The 23,572-nt window shown below is 38.0% G+C and overlaps 1 protein-coding gene across 1 annotated transcript in view; it reads right to left on the bottom strand.

Moving 5' to 3' along the window:
* Positions 1–23,269, bottom strand: part of LOC111160254 (actin related protein 10 homolog) — a 35,570-nt gene extending 12,301 nt beyond the window's left edge. Inside the window, exons 1-10 of the mRNA XM_022523185.1 lie at positions 23,100–23,269; positions 20,904–20,976; positions 18,226–18,308; positions 17,298–17,406; positions 14,623–14,730; positions 11,500–11,567; positions 11,160–11,239; positions 5,652–5,687; positions 3,278–3,357; positions 3,127–3,200 (exon numbers count right to left, since the gene is read on the bottom strand). Coding sequence (XP_022378893.1) covers positions 3,127–3,200; positions 3,278–3,357; positions 5,652–5,687; positions 11,160–11,239; positions 11,500–11,567; positions 14,623–14,730; positions 17,298–17,406; positions 18,226–18,308; positions 20,904–20,976; positions 23,100–23,176 — 788 coding nt within the window. The 5' untranslated portion in view covers positions 23,177–23,269. The remainder of the gene's footprint in view (positions 1–3,126; positions 3,201–3,277; positions 3,358–5,651; positions 5,688–11,159; positions 11,240–11,499; positions 11,568–14,622; positions 14,731–17,297; positions 17,407–18,225; positions 18,309–20,903; positions 20,977–23,099) is intronic.
* Between the last annotated feature and the right edge of the window lie 303 nt (positions 23,270–23,572).

The raw sequence follows: 23,572 nt of genomic DNA, 5'->3' as shown, positions 1-23,572 counted from the left end.
AGATGATGGTTACAGAGCACCAGTTTTCTTTTTCCAAGTCTTTTATTATCAATAGATTTGATATTGAAATTATATAATTTTACAATTACTACTTAACAAATGCTAGAGTAGAAAATAAGTTGTTTTTCTACGAGAACTATGCTAAATGCTTTGAAAAGACAATTATTTTTAATATATATATATATATATATTTTAAAGATTTTATTTATTTATTTGAGAGAGAGACAGTGAGAGAGAGCATGAGTGAGGAGAAGGTCAGAGAGAGAAGCAGACTCCCCGCGGAGCTGGGAGCCCGACGCGGGACTCGATCCCAGGACTCCAGGATCATGACCTGAGCTGAAGGCAGTCGTCCAACCAACTGAGCCACCCAGGCGTCCCTAAAATATATTTTTTAAGATTTTATTTATTCATTAGAGAAAGAGAAAGCATACAGGTAGAAGTAGTGGGAGAGGGAGAAAGAATCTTAAGCAGATTCCAACACTGAGCATGGAGCACGACATGGGGCTCCATCCCAGGACCCAGAGATCATGATCTGAGCCAAAATCAAGAATCCAATGCTCAACTAAATGAGCCACCCAGGTGCCCCTAAAATCCTTTTAATATAGGTAATACAATGGTAAAAGTCTAGAAAAAAATGTCTGTAAGAATTCTGTACAAAGACTGATTGACAAATAACTAAGTTCTCACTGCACTTAAAACAAAAACCAAAAAAACCACTTGGAAATAATAAACCATGAATTTCCTGGTTTATATATACTTAATTTCAAACTCTAAAAGAAGAATTACCCTCAAAGAAAAATTCCCAGAAAAAAGTTTGGAAAATAACTACAAATTTCAATCCTTTAATATGAAATGTTTAATATACGGTTTTTTAAGATGGTCTTTAACTTTAAATGACCCTTCTGGTTTACCAACAAAGTACTGTTCAGAACTATGTGTATTAGGTTTCAACAGAACTAGATTTTTCAGTAGGAAAAACATGTTAGCAAACACCTGTAAATTAATTGGGTCTGAAATGTGAAACATGGTGGTTTTTTATTCCCAATCTATTTTCCTACTAATATGTAGCCAAAAAGCTCCATTTTAATTTCCTTCAACATCTATTTTCTTCTCTTATTTTGGGTTCCACTCAACAACCTGGAGAAAATTTAAATGGTAACATTTTTTTTAAGATTTTTACTTATTTATTTGACAGACAGAGATCACAAGTAGGCAGAGAAGCAGGCAGAGAGAGAGGAAGGGAAGCAGGCTCCCTGCTGAGCAGAGAGCCCGATGTGGGGCTCGATCCCAGGACGCTGGGATCATGACCTGAGCCGAAGGCAGAGGCTTTAACCCAATGAGCCACCCAGGGGCCCCTATCCTACCTTTTTTAATGTCTGTATATTTATGTTCATCCTTTTAATATTTCAACCTCTGTATTATCTCAGAATCCAACAGTTACATAACTCTTTTCTGTGCATCTTCTGGTATTTTACAAATGGAACTTTCATAACAAATTTTATAAAGCTTGTATACAAACATAAATGCTATTGTTACCAATATAATTATGTAAGTCCTTACAACTTATATTGCATCATTGGCGAGAATAATCAAACGAATAATGAAAAAGTGAACTACTAACTAGTCCTTAAGATTTAGCATATTTGGGGTGCCTGGGTAGCTCATTCCATTAGGTACCTGCCTTTGGCTCTTAGGGTCCTGGGATGGAGACCCATGTCAGGCTCCCTGCTCAGTGGGGAGTCTGCTTCTGCCCCTCCCCCTGCTCCTTCTCTAACAAATAAATCTTAAAAAAAAAAAAAAAGATTTGGCATATTTGGAAGACTGCATTCTTTCTACCATGAAAACATTTTAAAGCAGGAGCCAGCAAACTGTGGCCTGCAAGCCAAATCCAGCCCATCTGTTTTTGTAAATGAAGTTTTTAATAGAACACAGCCATGCTCATTCATTTACATATTGTCTGTGGCTGATTTTGTACTCTAATTGTACGAAGTACAGTTGCAACACAGATCATATAGCTCACAAAGCCTAAGCTATTTACTCTTTGGTTCTTGACAGAAAACGTTTGCTGAAGCCTGTTTTAAAGTATTATACTTTAGGGGCACCTGGGTGGCTCAGTCAGTTGAGTGGTCTGACTTAGATTTGGGCTCAGGTCATGATTTCATGAGATCAGCTCTGCATCAGACTCTTCGTTCAGCATGGAGTCTGCTTGAAATTCTTTCTCTCTTTCCCTCTGTCCCTCCCCCCAGCTCATACATGTATGCTTTCTAAATAAATGAAATATTGTGGGTTTATTTTTAAGATTTTTTAAAGATTTTTTAAGATTTTATTTATTCATTTGAGAGAGAGAGCACAAGCAAGGGGAGCAGTAAAGGGAAAGGAAAGGAAGAAGTAGACTCCCCACTGAGCAGGGAGCCCAATGTGGGGCTTGACCTCGAGATCATGACCTGAGCTGAAGGCAGACAGTTAACCAACCTAAGCCACCCAGGCACCCCTAAATAAATAAAATCTTAAAAAAAATTTATTATACTTTATTCACTACTATAATCCTACTAATTAATTCTGAGTTACTTAAAAATTTTTTTAAGGATTTTATTGATTGATTTGACAGAGATCACAAGTAGGCAGAGAGGCAGACAGAGAAAGAAGAGGAGGCAGGCTCCCTGCTAAGCAGAGAGCCCGTTGCAGGCTCAATCCCAGGACCCTCAGATCATGACCTGAGCCGAAGGTAGAGGCTTTACCCATTGAGCCACCCAGGTGCCCCTGTTACTTAAATTTTTTATAAAGTTAAAAAGCTGAGTAACAGGGGTGCCTGGTTGGCTTAGTCGGTTAAGTGTCTGCCTCTGGCTCAAGTCATGATCTCCAGGGTCCTAGGATCCAGCCCCACATTGGGCTCCCTGCTCAGCCAGGGAGTCTGCTTCTCCCTCTGCCCCTGCTCTGCTTGTGCTGTTTCTTAAACAAAATCTTAAAAAAAAAAAAAAAAAGTTGAGTCAAGTAATAAAATTAATCATGAAAGAGAAGACCTAATGAACACATAATTGTTAAAGCAGCAATATTAAGGCCTGTATATTTTTAAAGGCCAGAAATTCATTTTAGTTCATTATTTTGCTCATAAAAATTAAGGTTTACCTGATTGATCCAAGAACATGTAAAATCTTCTCTCCATCTAATGGGTAGTCAACATTTGGGGGCGGTGAGGGACGCTGAAATATAAATATCATAAACATAAATATATAGGTTATAACCTCTGGAAAAAAATATATACTTACTATTAACTTACCTCAGTATTCCCATCAATATTAAATTTTGCTGCTTGGATTTTTAATCCACGTTTCAGATCACTTACAAAGCAAGTGCGCACTTAGGAGAAAGAAAAGGAGACTTTGTTATGGTTTGTGATTGAATCAATCTATGTCCAGTTTAAATGATTCTATTCAAGTGAACATGCTAGTTATCCATTCTTCCACATTTTATAAACTATCCCTGCCTTTAGTCTGGTTATGACAATTTATTCACAAATAAAAAACCTTTTCATTCACTGAGGAATCATAAGACATGCTGCGTGTTCATCTTTCACAAAATCACATTAAAAAAAAAACACCTTTGAGGAAACTATTGTATTTTTTTATATTCCCGGTATAAAGAGTACCATAATAAAAACAAATTTTAGCATCATGAAAATGTAGCATGTTTCTTTAAACCAGGTTGATTTCTGTCTCTGTATTTAATCTTATGTATCTATCTGAATCTTTTTAAAAATCTTGGTCAAAACAAAAAGCTAAATTTTGCTCTTAGCTGCAGTAGCACTTCCTAGTTTAGTGTTTTTTTGACATGATTATTTTCTCCCTTTTGGCATAGCTCAACACTACTATTTCCCTTCTACAGGATCAATTTTTCTTTTTTTTTTGCACTTTGATAATTTATTCTTCAAAGGTTTTTGAGATTTTATTTACTTGACACAGAGAGAGAGAGATCACCTGAGAGCATGAGCAGGGCAGGGGGAAAGGGGAGCAAGAGTAGAGGGAAGAGCAAGCTCCCTAGAGCCCAATATGGGAATCGATCCCAGGATAGATGGCCTGAGGATCATGGGCCTTGGGATCATGGCCTGAGCCCAAGGCAGACGCTCACCTTACTGAGCCACCCAGGTGCCCACAAAGATTATTTCTGTTGCAAGGTACCTTTTATAATAAGTTGCTTCAAATTATTTTCATAAATAGGTAAGGAATAAAACATTTTTAATAATATTTTATTATTTATTTGTGAGAGAGAGACAGCAAGAGAAGAAACACAAGCAAGGGGACTAGGAAAGGGAGAAGCAAGCTCCTAGCAGAGCAGGGAGGCCTATGCAGGGCTTGATCCCAGGATGCTGGGATCATGACCCGAGCCTAAGGCAGAAGCTTAACGACTGAGCCACCCAGGCACCCTGGAATAGAACATTTTTAACTAGAAACAAAACTGACATTGAATGCAAGAAATCTATTAGTTAAATAAATATTTACACTTTATATAAAATTCTTCTCAATCACTAATTCAAAATATATTAAGAATCTCTAATATGCTAATATGCTAGATAGTAAGCTAGGTGCTCATGATACTTACATATTTTTTATTTTATTCAAGTCCTCATAGCTATCTTTGTTATGTAAGATAAATACTTAGCCCTTAAGAAGCTACTGCAAATAAGCATGTACAAATGACTCAGGTTTTACAATAACTGAAAAAGTTTTAGGTAATTATACCACATAAAGAAACAATAAAATGAAGAACAAGATCCATTTTTCAGCCATAGCTCTAACCCTAACTATGGTGTGACACTGAACAAATCACATAATATTTCAGGGCCCCAACTGTACCAGATTACCTCCAGGTGTCATTTAATTCTAAAATCCATTATTATCTGATTCTCTCTTATTAATTTTATGTCAACATTCTCAGCACTGAAGAATATTATTTTTTTTCTTTTTATTTATTTGACAGAGAGAGGGGGAGAGAGAGAGAGAGAGCACGCGCGCACACAAGCAGGGGGAGTAGCAGAGGGAGAGGGAAAAGCAGGCTCCTTGCTGAGCAGGAAGCCTGATGTGGGCATTGATCCCAGGACCCTGGGATCATAACTTGAGCCAGAGGCAGATGCTTAATGACTGAGCCACTCAGGCGCCCCTTAAATTATATTTTTATTGCTTCTCCTTTAAGTGAATCAAAATACTGGAAAACTGGGGTGCCTGAGTGGCTCAGTTAGTTGGCTCCAAATTAGAACTTCTGAAGTCAGTAAAATGACCTTACAAATACGTATTCAGAAACTAGAGTTAAAAAAAAAAAAAACAAACTTCTATACGACATAAGACCAGTGTCTTTTTTAAGCAATTTGTCTGTTACTTCATACTGTGCAAATTGTTAATTCCCTAGTAATCCTATATATTCTATAATTGAGAGGTTTCTTCAATAAGACATCATAAATAATGCCAAAAGCTTCCATAAATCTAAAGAAAAATGAAAATTTTATTTACATTATTCCACAGCCTACCATATATATTAAATATTTTTAGGTATTACATTATGTATTTAACATATATTGTACCTCTGTAAATATTTAGAGACACATGCCCTCTAAACTAATACTTAAGGACAAACAGGACAAAAATGGGAATTTAGTTTACCTTTAATGTCCTCTAAGACACCTTCTGGAATTGAACCTGAAACAGAAATTTTATATATTTAGAACTATAGAAGTTTAATAATAAGCAGAAACAATCTGTTAAATTGAACTCACATTACTACTTTCCATTTCTGCAAAATTTTTAAAAAATGTAAGTACTATAACTTTAACTTTTTAAAAACTAAGCAGAAAATTAACTTTGTTTCTAGGGAAGAAACTTCATCATTCAAAGTCAATACACACACACACACACACACACACACACACACACACACAGAGAGAAAGAGGAATATTACTCAGCCATCAAGAAGAAATGAACTCTTGGGGCATCTGGGTGGCTCAGGAGGTTGAGCCTCTGCCTTCGGCTCAGGTCATGATCTCAGGGTCCTGGGATCAAGCCCTGCATCGGGTTCTCGTTCTCTGCTCAGCGGGGAGCCTGCTCTCCCCCCAACCCCGCTCTGCCTGCCTCTCTGCTTACTTGTGATCTCTCTGTTAAATAATTAAGATCTTTAAAAAAAAAAAAAAAGAAGAAGAAGAAGAGATGAACTCTTGCCATTTGCAATGACATGGATGGATCTAGAGTGTATATGTTAAGTGAAATAAGTCAGAGAAAAACAAATACCATAAGATTTTACTTATAGGGGTGCCTGGGTGGCTCAGTGGGTTAAAGCCTCTGCCTTCGGCTCAGGTCATGATCCCAGGGTGCTGGGATCGAGCCCCGCATCGGGCTCTCTGCTCAGCAGGGAGCCTGCTTCCTCCTCTCTCTCTGCCTGCTTCTCTGCCTACTTGTGATCTCTGTCTGTCAAATAAATAAATAAAATCTTTAAAAAAAAGAAAGATTTTACTTATATGTAGAATTTAGGAAACAAAACAGATGAACATGTGGGAAGGAAAAAAAAAAGAGAGAGAGAGGACGCAAACCATAAGAGACTCTTAACGATACAGAACAAACTCAGGATTGACAGAGGGGAGGTGGGCGGGTATGGTTGATGGGTATTAAGAAGGGGGTTTGTTATGATGAGCCCTGGGTGTTGTACGTAAGTGATGCATCACTAAATTCTACTGATGGATCACTAAATTCTACTCCTGAAACCAGTATTATACTATATGTTAATTAACTAGAATTTAAATAAAAATCCAGAGAAAAATAAAAATAAAAAAAGGAGAATGTACCTATTCAAAGAAATCTATACAGTACTGGGAACCTTTCAAAGGTGGACATTTGGATATATTATCATTGTTATGTAATTCTGTTGCTAAAAATCTAATTATCCAAGTCAGACTAAGAAACATTTTCTAAATTAAATTTAAGACCTTCTAAACTCTTTTTAACTCATTGTTAAATATGTAAAGATATTGATTTATAATTACAAGTTATTTACATCAAGAAATTTATAGTTGAGGGGCGCCTGGGTGGCTCAGTGCGTTAAAACCTCTGCCTTCGGCTCAGGTCGTAGTCCCAGGGTCCTGGGATCAAGCCCCACATCGGGGGTCTCTGCTCAGCGGGGAGCCTGCTTCCTCCTCTCTCTGTCTCTGCCTGCCTCTCTGCATACTTGTCTGTCAAATAAGTAAATAAAATTTAAAAAAAAAATGCTCTTCACTTTAAAAAAAGAAAAAGAAAGAAAGAAAGAAAGAAAGAAAGAAAGAAAGAAAGAAAGAAATTTATAGTTGAAAATGGAATCCTGATTTCGTAAGCGTACTCATGCACTTTTTCCATCTGAACCTACATCTTGTTAGCTGTATCTTTTCGTTATGACAGCCACTGAAACAAAGTATTAATATACATTAAACTTAAAAGCCACACCTTCAAAATGTTAAGTCATAACCTTTAAAAAATAATAAATAATATTTAATCACATTGCTTTTTTTTTTTAAAGATTTTATTTATTTGACAGAAAGAGAGAGATCACAAGTAGGCAGAGAGGCAGGCAGAGAGAGAGTGGGGGAAGCAGGCTCCCCGCTGAGCAGAGAGTCCGATGTGGGGCTTGATCCCAGGACCCTGAGATCATGACCTGAGCCACCCAAGCACCCCTATTTAATCACATTGCTTTTCTGAGGAGCAAAACACTTTTAGCATTAGTAAGTACAACTTCAGAATTATTATTTACCATTATCTCATCCTTTACAAATTCTTACTTTTGTGTGTTTCGTAATATAGTAATAATAGTATGCATATAATTTATAAATAAACATACATATGCACTGAAGGTACATGATTCAAAGTTCTTACTGATGGGGCTAGGGTGTGATCAAAAAGTTTGAAGACTTCTTAATCCATTTTGAGTCTATTTTTGTGTGTGGTGTAAGGAAACAGTCCTTATGTGTTTAAATTCACCTCAGAAAAGGATAGAGATTTCAAAAAAATTTTTAATTTGGCTACAAAGACAGAAATGTAACTAGATTATATGAAACCTATAATTTAAGAATAAGTGCTAAAAACTGTAACATTTTGTAACTGCTATATATTCTTTAGGAATATTCAGATGAATTCCAACATGTAACAAAGAAATCTGATAATATGAAAAAATCTGATAATATGAAAGTTTTCTCTAGGCAACATGTAAAGTGGCTTGAAAATAAATATTTTAGCTGGGGGGTAGATGCTGCTTTGGGAAGAGGTTCCTTAATCTTAGTGAATAATAATTATTTAAACTTCTCAAATAAGGAATAGAAAGGAGGTATTATCTCTGGCTCTGAAAAATCTATCTAAATTTCAATCAATTTAGGAGAAGAAGGATAATATTTTTATATATAATTTATTTTTAAACTGTACACTTTTCAAATCAATGTCCTTAGGTTAGCCTTTAAGTAACTTATAAAGGCTAACCTAAGGACATTGATTTGAAATGATTCCAAATATTAAATGAAAAAAAGCTCATTCAAAGTTCATTTAAGCATATCCAAGTAGATATAAAATTTGCACATAATCTTTTTTTTTTAAGATTAGTTAATTTATTTGACAGAGAGATAGCACAAGTAAGCAGAGTAGCAGGCAGAGAGAGAGGGAGAAGCAGGCTCTCTGCCGAACAGGAAGCCCAATGCAAGGCTCAATCCCAGGATCCTGGGATCACAACCTAAGCCAAAGGCAGCTGTTTAATTGACTGAGCCACCCAGATGACCCCATAATCCTTGTTAAGGACCTTGAGAAGAGATATTTTGTTTTATTTTATTTTTTAAAGATTTTTTATTTGACAGAGAGAGAGAGAGAGAGAGAGAGTGAGCGCACAAGCAGGCAGAGCAGCAGGCAGAGAGCGAGGGAAGCAGGCTCCCTGTGAATCAGAGAGCCCAACGGGCTTGATTCCAGGACCCCGAGATCATGACCTGAGCCGAAGGCAGAGGCTTAACCCACTGAGCCATCCAGGTGCCCCGAGAAAAGATGTTTTAAATGTATTTGAGTTTCTGATCCTCCTAAGCATGTCATTCAGCAAATAATGATATGATTTAATTCCACAATTAGTAGGACTATAAGGCTATCACAGACTCAGATTTGGGAGATTTTTTTTTTTTTTAAAGATTTTATTTATTTATTTGACAGACAGAGATCACAAATAGGCAGAGAGGCAGGCAGAGAGAGAGAGAGAGGGAAGCAAGCTCCCTGCTGAGCAGAGAGCCCAAAGCAGGGCTTGATCCCAGGACCCTGGGATCATGACCTGAGCCGAAGGCAGAGGCTTTAACCCACTGAGCCACCCAGGGGCCCCAGATTTGGGAGATTATGTGAGGGAAAGATTACAGTCAGAATCCACAGTGGTTGGTTAAAAAAAGGGTGTTTTCATAATTAAAAGGAAATGGTAAAATCAGTTTTAAAGAAGACCTTTCTTAAAAATATCTTGGGATGCTATACAAACCCATTGTCTTGGGATACTTTTTTATAAATTAACTGTTTTCATGACATACTAAAAGAGTAACAAAGTTAGGGATGCCTGGGTGGCTCAGTGGGTTAAAGACTCTGCCTTTGGCTCAGGTCACGATCCCAGGGTCTTGGGATGGAGGGTCATTGGGCTCTCTGCTCAGCAGGGAGCCTGCTACCCCCCTCTCTCTGCCTACTTGTGATATCTGTCTGTCAAATAAGTAAATAAAATCTAAAAAATAAATAAAAGAGTAACAAAGTTTATCTGGAAAAGAAAAATTACAATCTAGTCTACAGAATAGAGAATGTTATTACCTTAACTACCAAAAGAAAAACATGAAAACAATACACGCAAGGATTAATGTCCTAAAAACCTGCCATTCTCTTTCCAACATTTATTCAGTGCCCAGGTAGTACACTAAGTGCTACTGATTGAAAATCAAGTAAGACAGGGATCCTCAAAAGTCTATGAAGGGAAACAGGTGAGTTAACAGGCAAACGAGGATATGACATACGTGCTATAATAAATACTATGGAAGACTTAACAGAGAGGGGAGAAATTTATTCTCCTCAGATGAAATGAGGAAGGCTTTGTAATAAAATGACATTCCAGCTGAGTCACATAGAGGGGTCAAAAACCCAACATCCCAGGTAAAGAAATAGAATAAATAAAGGCTCAGGGTTGTGGGAGGACTAGTAGAGCCTAGAAGACAATATCAAATTTATTGTAGCTAAAATAAGGTACACAGGGTTAAGATGAGTAGTTTAGGGCTAAGAGGTAGAAAAAAAAAGATTGGGAAGAAACATATATATCAAACAAATATTTGGATTTTAAGCTGCAGAGCCAGCAAAAATCCTTAAGCTAAAGAGTGGTGTAATCAGACTTGTATGGTGTAAGTTATTTCTGGCAACAGTATGAAATAGAATGAATCAGTCCAGAGTCTCCTACAATAATCCAAGCAAGAAATAACAAGGGTCTAGTTTATGTCTTTGTTTTCAGATGTTCAGTAGTACAGATAACAGAGAAAAAGAGATGAAATTTAAGAGATTTTTGAGGGAGAACTGAGGATTTTTAACTCGTTTTCTAAAATGGGAGATATCATCTTTATCTGAGAACAATTTGTTGAAATGTATTTGGAGAAAGAGATAATGTATTCACTTTTTGAAGGTCTTAAGTGTGAGATACCTAAACATGCCTAGTTTACATCTAATAATCAGTTGGAAATACGAATATCAAGATTAGAAGGGTCAGGCCCAATGATACATTTGCAAATCAACTGCATATTGATGTAGCTGAAAGTTATAAAAATAGATGAGAACACTTTTAAAAAGCCAGTGGGAAGAAAACATAAAAAACAGATGCCTAGGGGATTATCAGAAGAGAAAACAAGAACATCACAAAAGGAAGAGAGTCCTGAAAGTCAAGAAGAGATTGTATCAAAAGTATGAGATAATCTGCAATGTCAAAAGTTCTAGAAAGGATGACCAAAATTAAACGACTGGATTTGGTAATTCAGAGGTCAATAATGACGTTACAATTGGAGCAATGACATCAGTGACGTGAGGGAAAAGAGAGTAACTATATAACGGGGTAAAAAACAAATGCACTGAAGAATGACAAGGGAATGTAAACCACTTTTAAATAGTTTAAAATAGTTTTACCCATCACAGAGGGAAGGCTCTGTTCTTTAGCAGCACCTGTGTCAACAGTACATTGCTCCAGTAGTTGAGTTTCTAACTCCCTGAAATTAAAAAAAAAAATTACTGGAATTAAAATATTGCCCTTGATATCCTTCTCTTATTTAATACTTTTACAACGTAATACATTATAATGCTTTAAAAAAAGTGGTTTTATCCTTAAAAGATGAATACATCCAAGGCTAATAGAGAATGGATTAAATAACATTAAATGTTCAGATTACGTTCTATTGATCACTGTAAAAAAATTAACTTGTTTTTGTGGTACAGGTAGAGCAAATGTGCTAAATCCCAAGATACTTACTTGTGAAGAGCTTTTCCTCCTAGGGGGAGTGCTCCCCAACAATTTAGTACTGGGATTCCTTCATATATCTGTAGGGTAGTCAAGGATATAACTATTCTAGGAGATAAAACATGGCTTCCTTGATACTTTCCTCACCTTCTGTAGTATTAAGTCAGCTTTGATAACAAATTCTTCATATTTTTAAAAGAGTTACAGAAAAATCGGTCTTTTTTCATATTCTTCTTCAAAGAAGGTTAAACACACACACACACATACACACACACACACACACAATTCATTAGTTAGAACGAGGGTGTCTAATAAAGTAACTACTGGCCATATGTGGCTACTGAGCACTTGAAATGTGAAATGTCGCCAGTCTGAATTGAGATGTGCTGTAAAAACAAGCTTGATACCAAATTTAGAAGACTTAATACACACATATAAAAACCCATAAAAAATCTTACTATAATTTTTATATAGTTTCTATGTTGAAATGATAATATTTTGAATATACTGGGTTAAGTACAATACAATAACTTCATCTTTCACTTGCACTTTTAAGAACATAGCTCTTAGAAAAATTTTAAATTACATGTCTCTTCTTGTATTCCTATTAAACAGAGCTGAGAGGCTAGTGGACAATACTATACTGTGGATTTGCTACCTTATTTTCCATATTGTTCTTGCTGATGTCTATTAGTACAATATTTATAAAAGAGTATATTGGTAAGAACATTGGCTTTGGGAAGAAAACACGGGTTATACATCTTGGCTATATGCTTGGCTATATGACCCTGGGTCACCATTTACCCCAACTTTCGATCTTCTCATTTATATAACAAGGAAAATAACACCTATGTTGCAGGATTGTTATGAGATTTTTTTTTTAAAAGATTTATTTATTTATTTGAAGTGTGGAGGGGCAGAGGGAGAGAGAGTCTTAGGCGTCCTCTGAACACAGAGCCCAAGGTGGAGCTGGATCTCACAACCCTGAGATGACAACCTGAGCTGAAACCAAGAGTCGGATGCTCAGTTGACGGCTGTGAGGAAATTCTAACGCAAAATACTCTATCTTTAAAAAAAAACTATTTACCGGGGCACCTGGGTGGCTCAGTGGTTTAAGCCTCTGTCTTCGGCTCGGGTCATGATCTCAGGGTCTTGGGATCGAGCCCCACATTGGGCTCTCCGCTTAACGGAAGCCTGCTTCCCCCTTTCTCTCTGCCTGCCTCTCTGCCTACTTCTGATTTCTGTCAAATAAATAAACAAAGTCTTTAAAAAAAAAAAAACTTTAAAAAACTATTTACCTATATTAGTTCTTTACCTATATTAGTTCTTTAGGAGCTACTGATTTTTTTTTTTAAAGATTTTATTTATTTATTTGACAGACAGAGATCACAAGTAGGCAGAGAGGCAGGCAGAGAGAGAGGAAGGGAAGCAGGCTCCCCGCCGAGCAGAGAGCCTGACGCGGGGCTCGATCCCAGAACCCTGGGATCATGACCCGAGCCGAAGGCAAAGGCTTTAACCCACTGAGCCACCCAGGCGCCCCTGGAGCTACTGATTTTTGACTTCACTCCCCCAAGTACTTCTTCTAAGAAATAAATATGTAGATCTCAAAACTGCCCAAGAGTACATTTATGCACTTCAATGTCCTTTTCTTTTAAAGTTTTTTTTTAATTTTTTTTTTATTTGACAGACAGAGATCACAAGTAGGCAGAGAGGCAGGCAGAGAGAGAGAGAGAGGAGGAAGCAGGCTCCCCACTGAGCAGAGATCCCGATGTGGGGCTCCATCCTAGGACCCTGGAATCATGACCTGAGCCGAAGGCAGAGGCTTTAACCCACTGAGACACCCAGGCACCCCGCAATGTCCTTTTCAATGGAGCAATGTCACTGTTAACATTTTGGCTTACATGCTTCTAATGACAAGGAATGCACCACTGTATAGTCACTAATTCCATCTTGGGATAGCTTGAATTAGTAGGAAGTTCTTCCCGGTGGTGAATGATATAAAAACTAGAGCACTAATGAGCAAGTTATCACATGCCAGGTCATATGCTAAATACTTTACATATATCGTCTCACTCAAGTCACAAAAGACACCCTCCATGAGGTGGAATTATTTTAATTCCCATTCCACAGATAAGAGAACTGAGGCCCAGAGAGATTACTTGACTAATATTATACAACTAGTAAGAAGCATAGCCAAGATTTACCACTTACATGTGTATTTGATTCCAAAACCAACATCATAAACCCTATGCCCTATGGGCTCCATGTTAGCTTCTGCAAATAGAGAGAAGAAAAAAATGTACTCACTTTTCCACAGCAAGCCCTTCAGCTATTTGAAGGCAGGTTTCATGTTTTAATTTTTCTTAACTTTCTCATTTCAGTTTCTCCAATTACTCTGTTTGATCTTTTCTTAGAAATACTATGACAGGGGCACCTGGTTGGCTCAGTGGGTTAAAGCCTCTGCCTTCAGCTCAGGTCATGATCCCAGGGTCCTGGGATGGAGCCCCACATCGGGCTCTCTGCTCAGCGGGGAGCCTGCTTCTCCTCTGTCTCTCTCTGCCTGCCTCTCTGTCTACTTGTGATTTCTGTCAAATAAATAAATAAAATCTTAAAGAAAAAAAAAAAAAGAAATACCATGACACATCCTAATTAGCTAATGTTCCTCTTAAAAATTGAACATAATATTCATGAGGTGTGACCCCTGGAGTATGTACTAGGATCAAGACATAATGCTAATTCTTGGGCACCTGGGTGGCTCAGTTGGTTGAGCGACTGCCTTCAGCTCAGGCCATGATCCCGGAGTTCCAGGATCAAGTCCGGCATCGGGCTCGATGCTCCACGGGGAGTCTGCTTCTCCCTCTGACCTTCTCCTCTCTCATGCTCTCTCTCACTCTCTCAAATAAATAAATAAAATCTTAAAAAAAAAAAAGAACTTATTTTTTTAAAAAAAGACATAATGGTAATTTCTATAAAATTTAAGTCTCAGAATTCTGTGAATTTTTTCCACATGCAAATTCATATTTGTACACGGTAATCACAAATAGTTACATTCCATGAAAACTGCTTATAATAAGCCTAATTATGTTAAAGCAGAGTAAAAACTGAAAAATTAGTTGCTTAACAAAAAAAAGATACAGGTAACACCAGGCTCTCCCTATATCCGCAATCCAGGACCATGGCAGAGTTTATCCCAAGCGTCAAAAGAGCCATTAGATGGCTTGGAGCAAGCAGGACAGAAGGAACCTAGACAACAAATAACAACAACAACAACAAAACCACAAGTCTGAGTAGTTGAAGATGTTTACCTTATATTTCAAATACACTTGAAAAAAATTCACAGTAACATTGTATTTATGATACCTTTTCAACCATTTTATGGTGCTAAGAATGAGTTTGTTGATTTATCTGAATTTACACAATCATGGAAATATACAATAAAAACACTCTTTAAATTCCCTTAAGTTGTTTTGTTCCAAAATGACAACTATAAAACATTTTTATTAATTTTTGTTCTCTGTTTTTTAAGATTTTATTTATTTATTTAAAAGAGAGAGAGAGCACAAGCAGGAGGAGCAGCAGGGAGAGGGAGATGGAGAAGCAGGCTCCCCTCCGGCCAAGTAGAGAGCCTGATGTAGGGCTCAATCCCAGGACCCTGGGATCACGACCTGAGCTGGAGACAGATGGCTTATCCTACTGAGCCACCCAGATGCCCCTATTCTCTCTCTTTTGGAGGGAAAAATTAAAGGGATAAAAGAAGAGGTACAGAAATATGAATTCGAAGATGCTAAAAAAAAATAAAGACATGTCTTTGCCATCAAAATGAAAATTAAGGGGCACCTGGGTGGCTCAGTGGGTTAAAGCCTCTGCCTTCAACTCAGGTCATGATCCCAGGGTCCTGAGATGGAACCCCAGGCTCTCTGCTCAGCAGGGAGCCTGCTGCCTCTGCCTGCCTCTCTGACTACTTGTGATCTCTGTCTGTCTGTCGAATAAATAAATAAATTCTTTTAAAAAATGAAAATTAAAAGATTCTTGATTGTCTTTATTTGCAAAATTTATACTATGATCTCTATTTTTAAAACATAATATAGCAGTTAAAATTAAATTGAAGAGCTATAAGAAGCCTTAACTCTGTGTGACATTTTTCAGCAAGAATTTGCCACATCTGGTGATACCTCAAATATCAGATAAATATTCAATCAAAATATGAAAATCCTCATAACCAAATGCTAAAATAAAATGTCCCTATTTCCCTTAACTAAAGGTTGTGTCAGAGGGCAGGGGAGGGGACAGTTCTATGCAAAGACACTGAAAAAAGCATGGAGGGGGCACCTGGGTGGCTCAGTTGGTTAACTGTCTGACTTTTAGCTCAGGTTATGATCTCAGGGTCGTGGGATCAAGCCCTACACTCTGTGAGAGCTGGCTTGTCCCTCTGTCCCTCCCCATGCTCACACTCAGTGCCCTCTCTCTCTCTTTCAAATAAATAAATAAAATCTTTAAAAATAAATAAAGTAAAATAAATTAAAAAAAAAAAAGCCTAAAATGAAGGAACTAAAGAATTTAGAAGAGTCAGTATAACTAAACAATGGAAACTAGAAAGTCCCGGGGGAAAAAAAAAACACATCATAAATTCCATAGCAAAGAATATACCTTTTAATTCTAAAAAAGTCCTCAAACATAAAAAACCTATGTTAAAATAAATAACAGAAATATCAGTAAGAAATCTTCAGTTATCTACATATTGGATGAAATGCTGATTACACATGAAACAAAAAACAGAACAAATGGTTTATTTAAAATGGCTTCAGGGGCACCTGGGTGGCTCAGTGGGTTAAAGCCTCTGCCTGCCCCTCAGGTCATGATCCCAGGGTCCTGGGATTGAGCCCCGCATCAGGCTCTCTGCTCAGCAGGGGGCCTACTTCCTCCTCTCTCTCTCTCTGCCTGCCTCTCTGCCTACTTGTGATCTCTGTCTGTCAAATAAATAAACAAAATCTTTAAAAAATAAATAAATAAAATAAAATAAAATAAAATGGCTTCAGTTTGGGGCGCCTGGGTGGCTCAATGGGTTAAAGCCTCTGCCTTCGACTAAGGTCATGGTCCCAGGGTCCTGGGATCAAGCCCCGGATTGGGCTCTCTGCTCAGTGGGGAGTCTGCTTCCTCCTCTCTTTCTTTCTGCCTTCCTCTCCACTACTTGAGATCTCTGTCAAATAAATAAAGAAAATCTTTAAAAAATAATAAAATATGGGCGCCTGGGTAGCTCAGTGGGTTAAAGCCTCTGCCTTTGGTTCAGGTCATGATCCCAGCATCCTGGGATCAAGCCCCGCAGCAGGCTCTCTGCTCAGCGGGGAGCCTGCTTCCTCCTCTCTCTCTCTGCCTGCCTCTCTGCCTGCTTGTGATCTCTGTCTGTCAAATAAATAAAAATAAAATCTTTTTTAAAAAATTAATAATAATAAAATAAAATGGCTTGAGTTTACTCTCATCTGGTTTCTCAAATGAACTGTGTAATATATATAATGAAGGAAATTAAAATAAATTAACCTTTCTCAAAAATATTTATTTATTTGACGGAGAGTGGGGGCAGGGAGAGAGAGTGAGCGAGCATGAGCAGGGGGGAGGGACACAGACACAGACAGAGAAGCAGACTCTCCGCTGAGCAGGGAGTCCAATGCAGGACTGGATCCCAGGACCCTGGGGATCATGACCTAAGCCAAAGGGAGACACTTAACCAACTGAGCCACCCAGGGGCCCAAATGAGGACATTTTAGTTTAAACTTTAGTACTAATAAAAAAACAACAACATAAAAAATGGGTACCTCAAAATATTTGAAAAGAACCCGAGTGAGTGTCTCTCTGAAGTGGGAAGGACATAGTACCGACTCGATAACCACAACTCGGCGGTCTCTAGGATTCACCAACAGATGCCTGGAAAGTGATAGTTTTTATTTATGAAAGTAAATAAAAGTTGGTATTTATTTTGGCACATAATGCAATTCTGTTAAGAATAGAGAAACTATATTAGCTCAAGATGTTTTATGACAAAAAGACATCTTCATTTTATTACCTGGGTAAAGTAACATTCCTGAACTCTTATTACGTGCCACGTACTGTGTCAGGATCTTTACATCTATTACTTCATTTATCTCAGGAAACAAAAGCTATAGCCTAGTATGAATGCACACTTGAGCCATTAAAAACATTTTTTCTTTAGGCTACAAAAGTAATATATTCTCAAAAAACTCCAAATGTAACAGAAGTTTCTAACTTGGAAAGTACAAATACCTTACACTTCTACTACCCAGAAACTATCACTTATAGCAGTTTGCATAATGTCATTACTGTCCATGTGTATGAATGTATTTTAACAGAAGTGTTTATTCCATAGATGTTCTGAAACTTGCTTTTTTCGATTATCAATACAATAAGACACCTTTTGCATTACTACATGATATAGAACTTTTTTAATGGCTGTAAAATGTTTCACTATATGGATATATAATAATTTAATTATCTACTGCCGTTATTAATGAATATTTCATTTGTTTTCAGTATTTCCCCATGCTTGCCAATTATCTAGTCTTCAAATACATTTTGGAAAAGGCTGAAAATAAGCAAGTGAAAATGCAGTGGAAGTCAACTTTTTTTTGAATCTGATATAACACAACCAAATATTGCTATGACTGGCATTAGGAAAACGTAATCACAAAAGCTGGGAGAAAAAAAACAAACACAACTGCATCTTACCTGAAATACAGTATGTGGATGAATTCTTTTAGGTAGGAATACAATTCCTCTGTATTGATATTATACTGAACAACTTTGATAGGCTATAAAAAATTAAAATTATTTATTAATGTATAATGAAATAAAATATGCTTATTTACTATACTACTGCATTTTCTGGTAATAAATAAAAAGTAATTTTTATTGAGAATAAATGCAAACATTAAATATAAATTAATCACTTAAATTAGGAACCTTTAAGAATTGGCTAAGATGACAGAACTTTTTGGTTTGCAGACATAAAAATATGGGTCCACAAGTAGAGAACTATGCTCATTTGCATTTTTCTTCCATCTGGACTTACCATTTTGGCAGGACTGATCAAAATCACAGATTAAAAAGTATCAAAAGAAAGGGGCGCCTGGGTGGCTCAGTGGGTTAAGCCTCTGCCTTCGGCTCAGGTCATGATCTCAGGGTCCTGGGATCGAGCCCCGCATCGGGCTCTCTGCTCGGCAGAGAGCCTGCTTCCTCCTCTCTCTCTGCCTGCCTCTCTGCCTGCTTGTGATCTCTCTCTGTCAAATAAATAAATAAAATCTTAAAAAAAATAAAAATAAAAAGTATCAAAAGCTTCCTCAAACACTCCAGACTTGGTCTAGTCCCTGTAAGTCACTCCCAAAGCAATGACACTTTCCTTTTTATAAGATTACCTTACTTAATTACTTGTAAAATGTCTACCTTCCCATTAGACTACATACTCTTAAGGTGCAAGAAGTGTTTCTGGTTTGCTTATGATATATCTTCCTTCAGCTGATAGTTCCAGGCACCAAGTACATGCTCATAAACATGTGGTAAAAATCAGTATAAACAAACACTACGCAACCATGAATGCTAAGTCAACACCAATACAGAACAATAACTTTACATATGATGCTCAGAACACGGTAAGTACTCTAATGCATCACTTGCAGACCTCTCTTTCTTACTCTTCTAATGGAAAGATCATTAGCTAAGACAATTTCAGATTTTAAAGAAGGTTCCAAACCATATATGGCGGATTGTAGAGATTAATCTTCACATACATTTTTCTCTTCAAGATGAATATAAAAGCTGAAAGCACTAAGAAAAGTGGCAATGAGAATGTTAAAGTTCTAAGTCCAGTTAGGAATTTATCAAGTATCACATTAACCTCGATTAAAGAACATGAAAAGTGAATAGACAGGAAGGTCCATCACATTTTTGAATACCACACCACAAGTATCTACTGTATTTCTAGCTTATCTAAGGATTTGCAGAAAAAAAAAATTGTGTCTTTCTATTTCATTTATTCATTCGTTCGTTCCTTCCTTCCTTCAAGTGGGCCCCCTGCCCAGCATGGAGTCCAACATGGGACTTGAACTCATGACTCTAAAATCAAGACCTGAACTGAGATCAAGAGTCAGCCACTCAACTGATGGAGCTACCCAGGTGTCCCACCCTATTTTAATTTTTAAAAAATTTTTATTTAAATTATCTCTAAACCCAATGTGGGGCTTAAACTCATGACCCTGAGATCAAGAGTTGCATGTTCTTCCAACTGTGCCAGCCAGGTGCTCCTGGAAAATTTTGAAATCATTAAATGATTCCCTTATCAAGCATAATTAAAAAGATTTGTCAATCAACATATATCATTTGCTCTTAAAGATGCATCCCAATGCCAAATATGAACTGATGTATACTAATCTATTCTGCTACAATATGCACTTTTATAAAATCAAATATCACATTTCCATTGCAAATAAGGGGATAATATCTACATAATGTGCAATCTGTATTAGTTCATCTGAGACAAGAGGAGCTGAAATGATAGCAGAGTTATACCTTTCATCAAGAAAAATAAAGTCATCAACTCAGTGGCCACACAGGTAGGCATCCTTTCCGATCTATTTTTCAAAAACTTAAATGAGGGGCACCTCAGTGGCTCAGTCCACTAAGTGTCTGCCTTTGGCTCAAGTCATGATCCCAGGGTCCCCCACACAGGGCTCCCTGCTCAATGGGGAGGCTGCTTCTCCTTCCCTTCCCTCTGCTTCTCCCCCTGCGGGTGCATAAGCACGCACGCTCTCTCTCTCTCTCTCTCTCTCAAATAATTAAGTAAAATCTTCAAACGCTTGAATGGCCTTCTGTAGCAGGGGCTCCCTTCCCAAAGCAGACCCTTTCATGACTGGGCTGCATTTCCTCTTGGTTCCACCTTAACAACAGCCCCACTGGCTCAGAACTCACCTCCATCTGCACTGCACCCACAGACCAACATTTTCAATCTATTATTCCATTTTATTTTTATTATCACTGAGAGAGCCTCCAGCCACTCTCAGTTGCAAACCAAAGCTATTCCATTTTTTTCCTGAAGGATCAGTTATTGCTTTTGTTAGTGCTATAATTACAAAATTACACGGGTTTTATATGGTTTGCCCCACCATAAGCCTACTTCTATTTGTGACTGAAGGGAGGTTTTTTAGGACTACAAATATTAAGTTATGGCAGAAGCATCTGTATTTCATTTTAACACGTGAATTTTATGGCATGCAAAATTATTCTTTCTACTATTCTACAATTCCTGATCTGTCACATTAGCTGTTTTAATCAACCTTACTTGAAGTCACATTAAAAAATATTTTATAGTATAGCATTTTTTTTTGCTAAATTGTTATTTAACCTTTAAATACCTTAGGTAGGCCGGCTTTTTTAATTACACTAGGAATTATGCATCTTGGACCAGTTTCTCCAGCAAAACCACACCTGCAAATAAATAGAAAATTGAAACATTCAAGTTATTATAACATTCTTCCTATGTATTTGTCATAGATACAAGTTTTTCTGCATTTGTTTCAAAGCCGTGGTCACAAAAACAACATCTCTGATGTATTCAAAGGGACAAAGAAACAGAAAAAAATTAAAGCCATCTATATTCATAATTGTGTATTACAGCTAAAAGAATTGTTTCAAATTAGTGATACTGAAATAAACCAGTATATTAAACCAGATCAGCATGTACTTTTTTTTCAGCCTTTTTTTTTTTTTTAAGATTTTACTTATTAATTTGTCAGAGAAAGAGAGAGAGCGTGTGCACAAAAATAGAGGGAAGAGCAAGCAGAGGGCGAAGTAGGCTGGCTACCTATTGAGCAAGGAGCCCGATGCAAGACTCAATCCCGACCTGAACCAAAGGCAGACACTTTCCCAACTGAGCCACCCAGGAGTCCCCCAGTTTTAAATTATACCTGAGTTTTGGGCAACACATCTCTACAACCCTGGATTATTTGACTATATTATATGACTTCATTTATATAATTCATGAGTAACTCATAATTCCATCACTCTAATATTAATTTCCATGTTTATGGGTTTCCTTTTGGTCTATTTTTTTACACTATGTATATCTGACATAATTGCACTGTCCATACATCATGAACTTCATACAATAAGCTTCTGCCCATATTATTATAGTCTTCATTGTTATTTTAAAAACTGCATATTTTATATTTAAAGAAATGATTCACCTGAGTATTTAGGTATTTGCACATATGTTTCATATTAGTAAAACAATACTCCTAAAAATGCTGCTAAAAATGATCACCATGTAAGTTTGGCCTTCACATGATCTCTTCTTGTCCTGCCTAGTTTCCAGTACTGCTCTCCTATGTCCAAATAGCTCTAGTCACATCTCAGTGTTTACTTGCACCAATGCTCCTCAAATTTCCTAGACGCAACCCAATGGTTGACGTCAATTCCTTTCTTTTACTTCATAAATTCATATTCTCACCCTCCTCTTGACTTGTCAGTAATCATTTTCCTGTACGGTAACTTTCTGCTTCTCATTTCTTCATAACTGGAGTATTTATCTTTAGGTGCCAGTCTCAAAGTATTTATTATGCTATTAAAATAAACATCTAAAATAAGAAAACATAAATAAGGGAGGATCTTACACAGAACAGTCAGAGAATGTTAAGGACCAACGAGACTATGACCAGTTCAATTCTGGAACACCTGAGGCCCAATACTTAAATATGGCAGTTTTGACAACTTATTCAACAAATAATTATCAAATACCTACTACATACTAGGTAATATTTAGATACCTATAATTTTTTTCAGATGTTTCTATTTCAAATATCTATGTAAGAGGCAATTCTAGCAATTATTTTGCTGTTAAGTCCAGTACAAGGGTTCACAACCCTTTAGTCCAAGGACCACTGTGATCGTCCACCAACCTCTGAAACTGTGTGCAAATTATTTTATGGTTTGTGTATCTGTGGCTTTCTTTCGGTCGTCAAAGGGTTCTATGCCATCGAAAAGATTGGAAAACGCTACTCTAGTGTTTACAAGTTGCCTTTTAAAACATGTCAAATTTCCTAATCTAAGAATTCGGGGCCGGGGGCAACAAAGGATCTCGAGTCTTACCTACAGGGCTGCACCTCTTTGTTCATGTGTTCCGTCTAAATGGACTTCCTACTCTTGGGGAGCAACGGCCTTACATCTGAATTTATAGTACCAACAGACGTCCCATTTAATAAATGTTTACGTTACAGTTCGGTTGCTACCTTCCTAAGCAAACAAGCCCAGGAAAGGGGTCTAAGCCATCGCTGTCATCCCCTGCATGGATGACAGCAAAGGGTCCGTTCGATCTGGGGCGACGGAGAAAACCATTCTCCTGAAGCCTCTTGGGCCTCTCCACGAACCAGAGCCGTATCCCCGGGATTCGTATAGCCCACTTTTCAAATAAAGGCCGTAATTTGCGGGGGTGCTGGAGGAAAAACTGGAGATGTGACAACCTGCCCCGCGAGCCTGGGAAGAGAACCCGGGCCCGGGCCTCGACCACCCACCCTCCCCTCAAGACGACCGCAGTCATCGCCGTCGCCACTCACTTGGTAAAAGCCTCTCCCAGGTCTATCACGACTGCCGTTTTCTCCCCGCCGCTCCCTAGGCCTTCATACAGCGGCATGGTAGTGAAGACCACCGTAAAAACTGGCGCTCGGACGCGGCCCCCACAAGTTTCTGCTCTTGGAGGGGCGGGGACGGGAGGACAGCGCGCGGGCGTGGCGACGGCGAGGACCTCGAGTGGCCCGGGCGTGCCGGGCCCGGGCTGTCCCAGGCTCTGCCTCTCTCCACGTTGGAGGCAAATCCTCGCAGGAGTTTCCGTCTCCCGTACTAATGAAGAAGAGACACAGGCGGCCGTTGATTAGGGTGCGGAGAAATAAAGGACGGAAGCGATCGGGCGCGCCGGGCGCCGCGAGTGGGGCGGAGCTAACCGGGTCCTTCCCTTGGCCACGCCCCCACATAGCTCGGGGGGCGGAGGCTTCGCAGAGAAAACTCTGGAGACTGGTGTGTGTAGTTTCGG

This window comes from Enhydra lutris, unplaced genomic scaffold (genome assembly GCF_002288905.1).
Source record: "Enhydra lutris kenyoni isolate GAN:26980312 unplaced genomic scaffold, ASM228890v2 scaffoldscaffold4, whole genome shotgun sequence".
Classification (NCBI taxonomy): Eukaryota; Metazoa; Chordata; class Mammalia; order Carnivora; family Mustelidae; genus Enhydra; species Enhydra lutris.
Note: the sequence above shows the minus strand (reverse complement) of the source record. Positions and strands in the feature narration are given on the sequence as shown.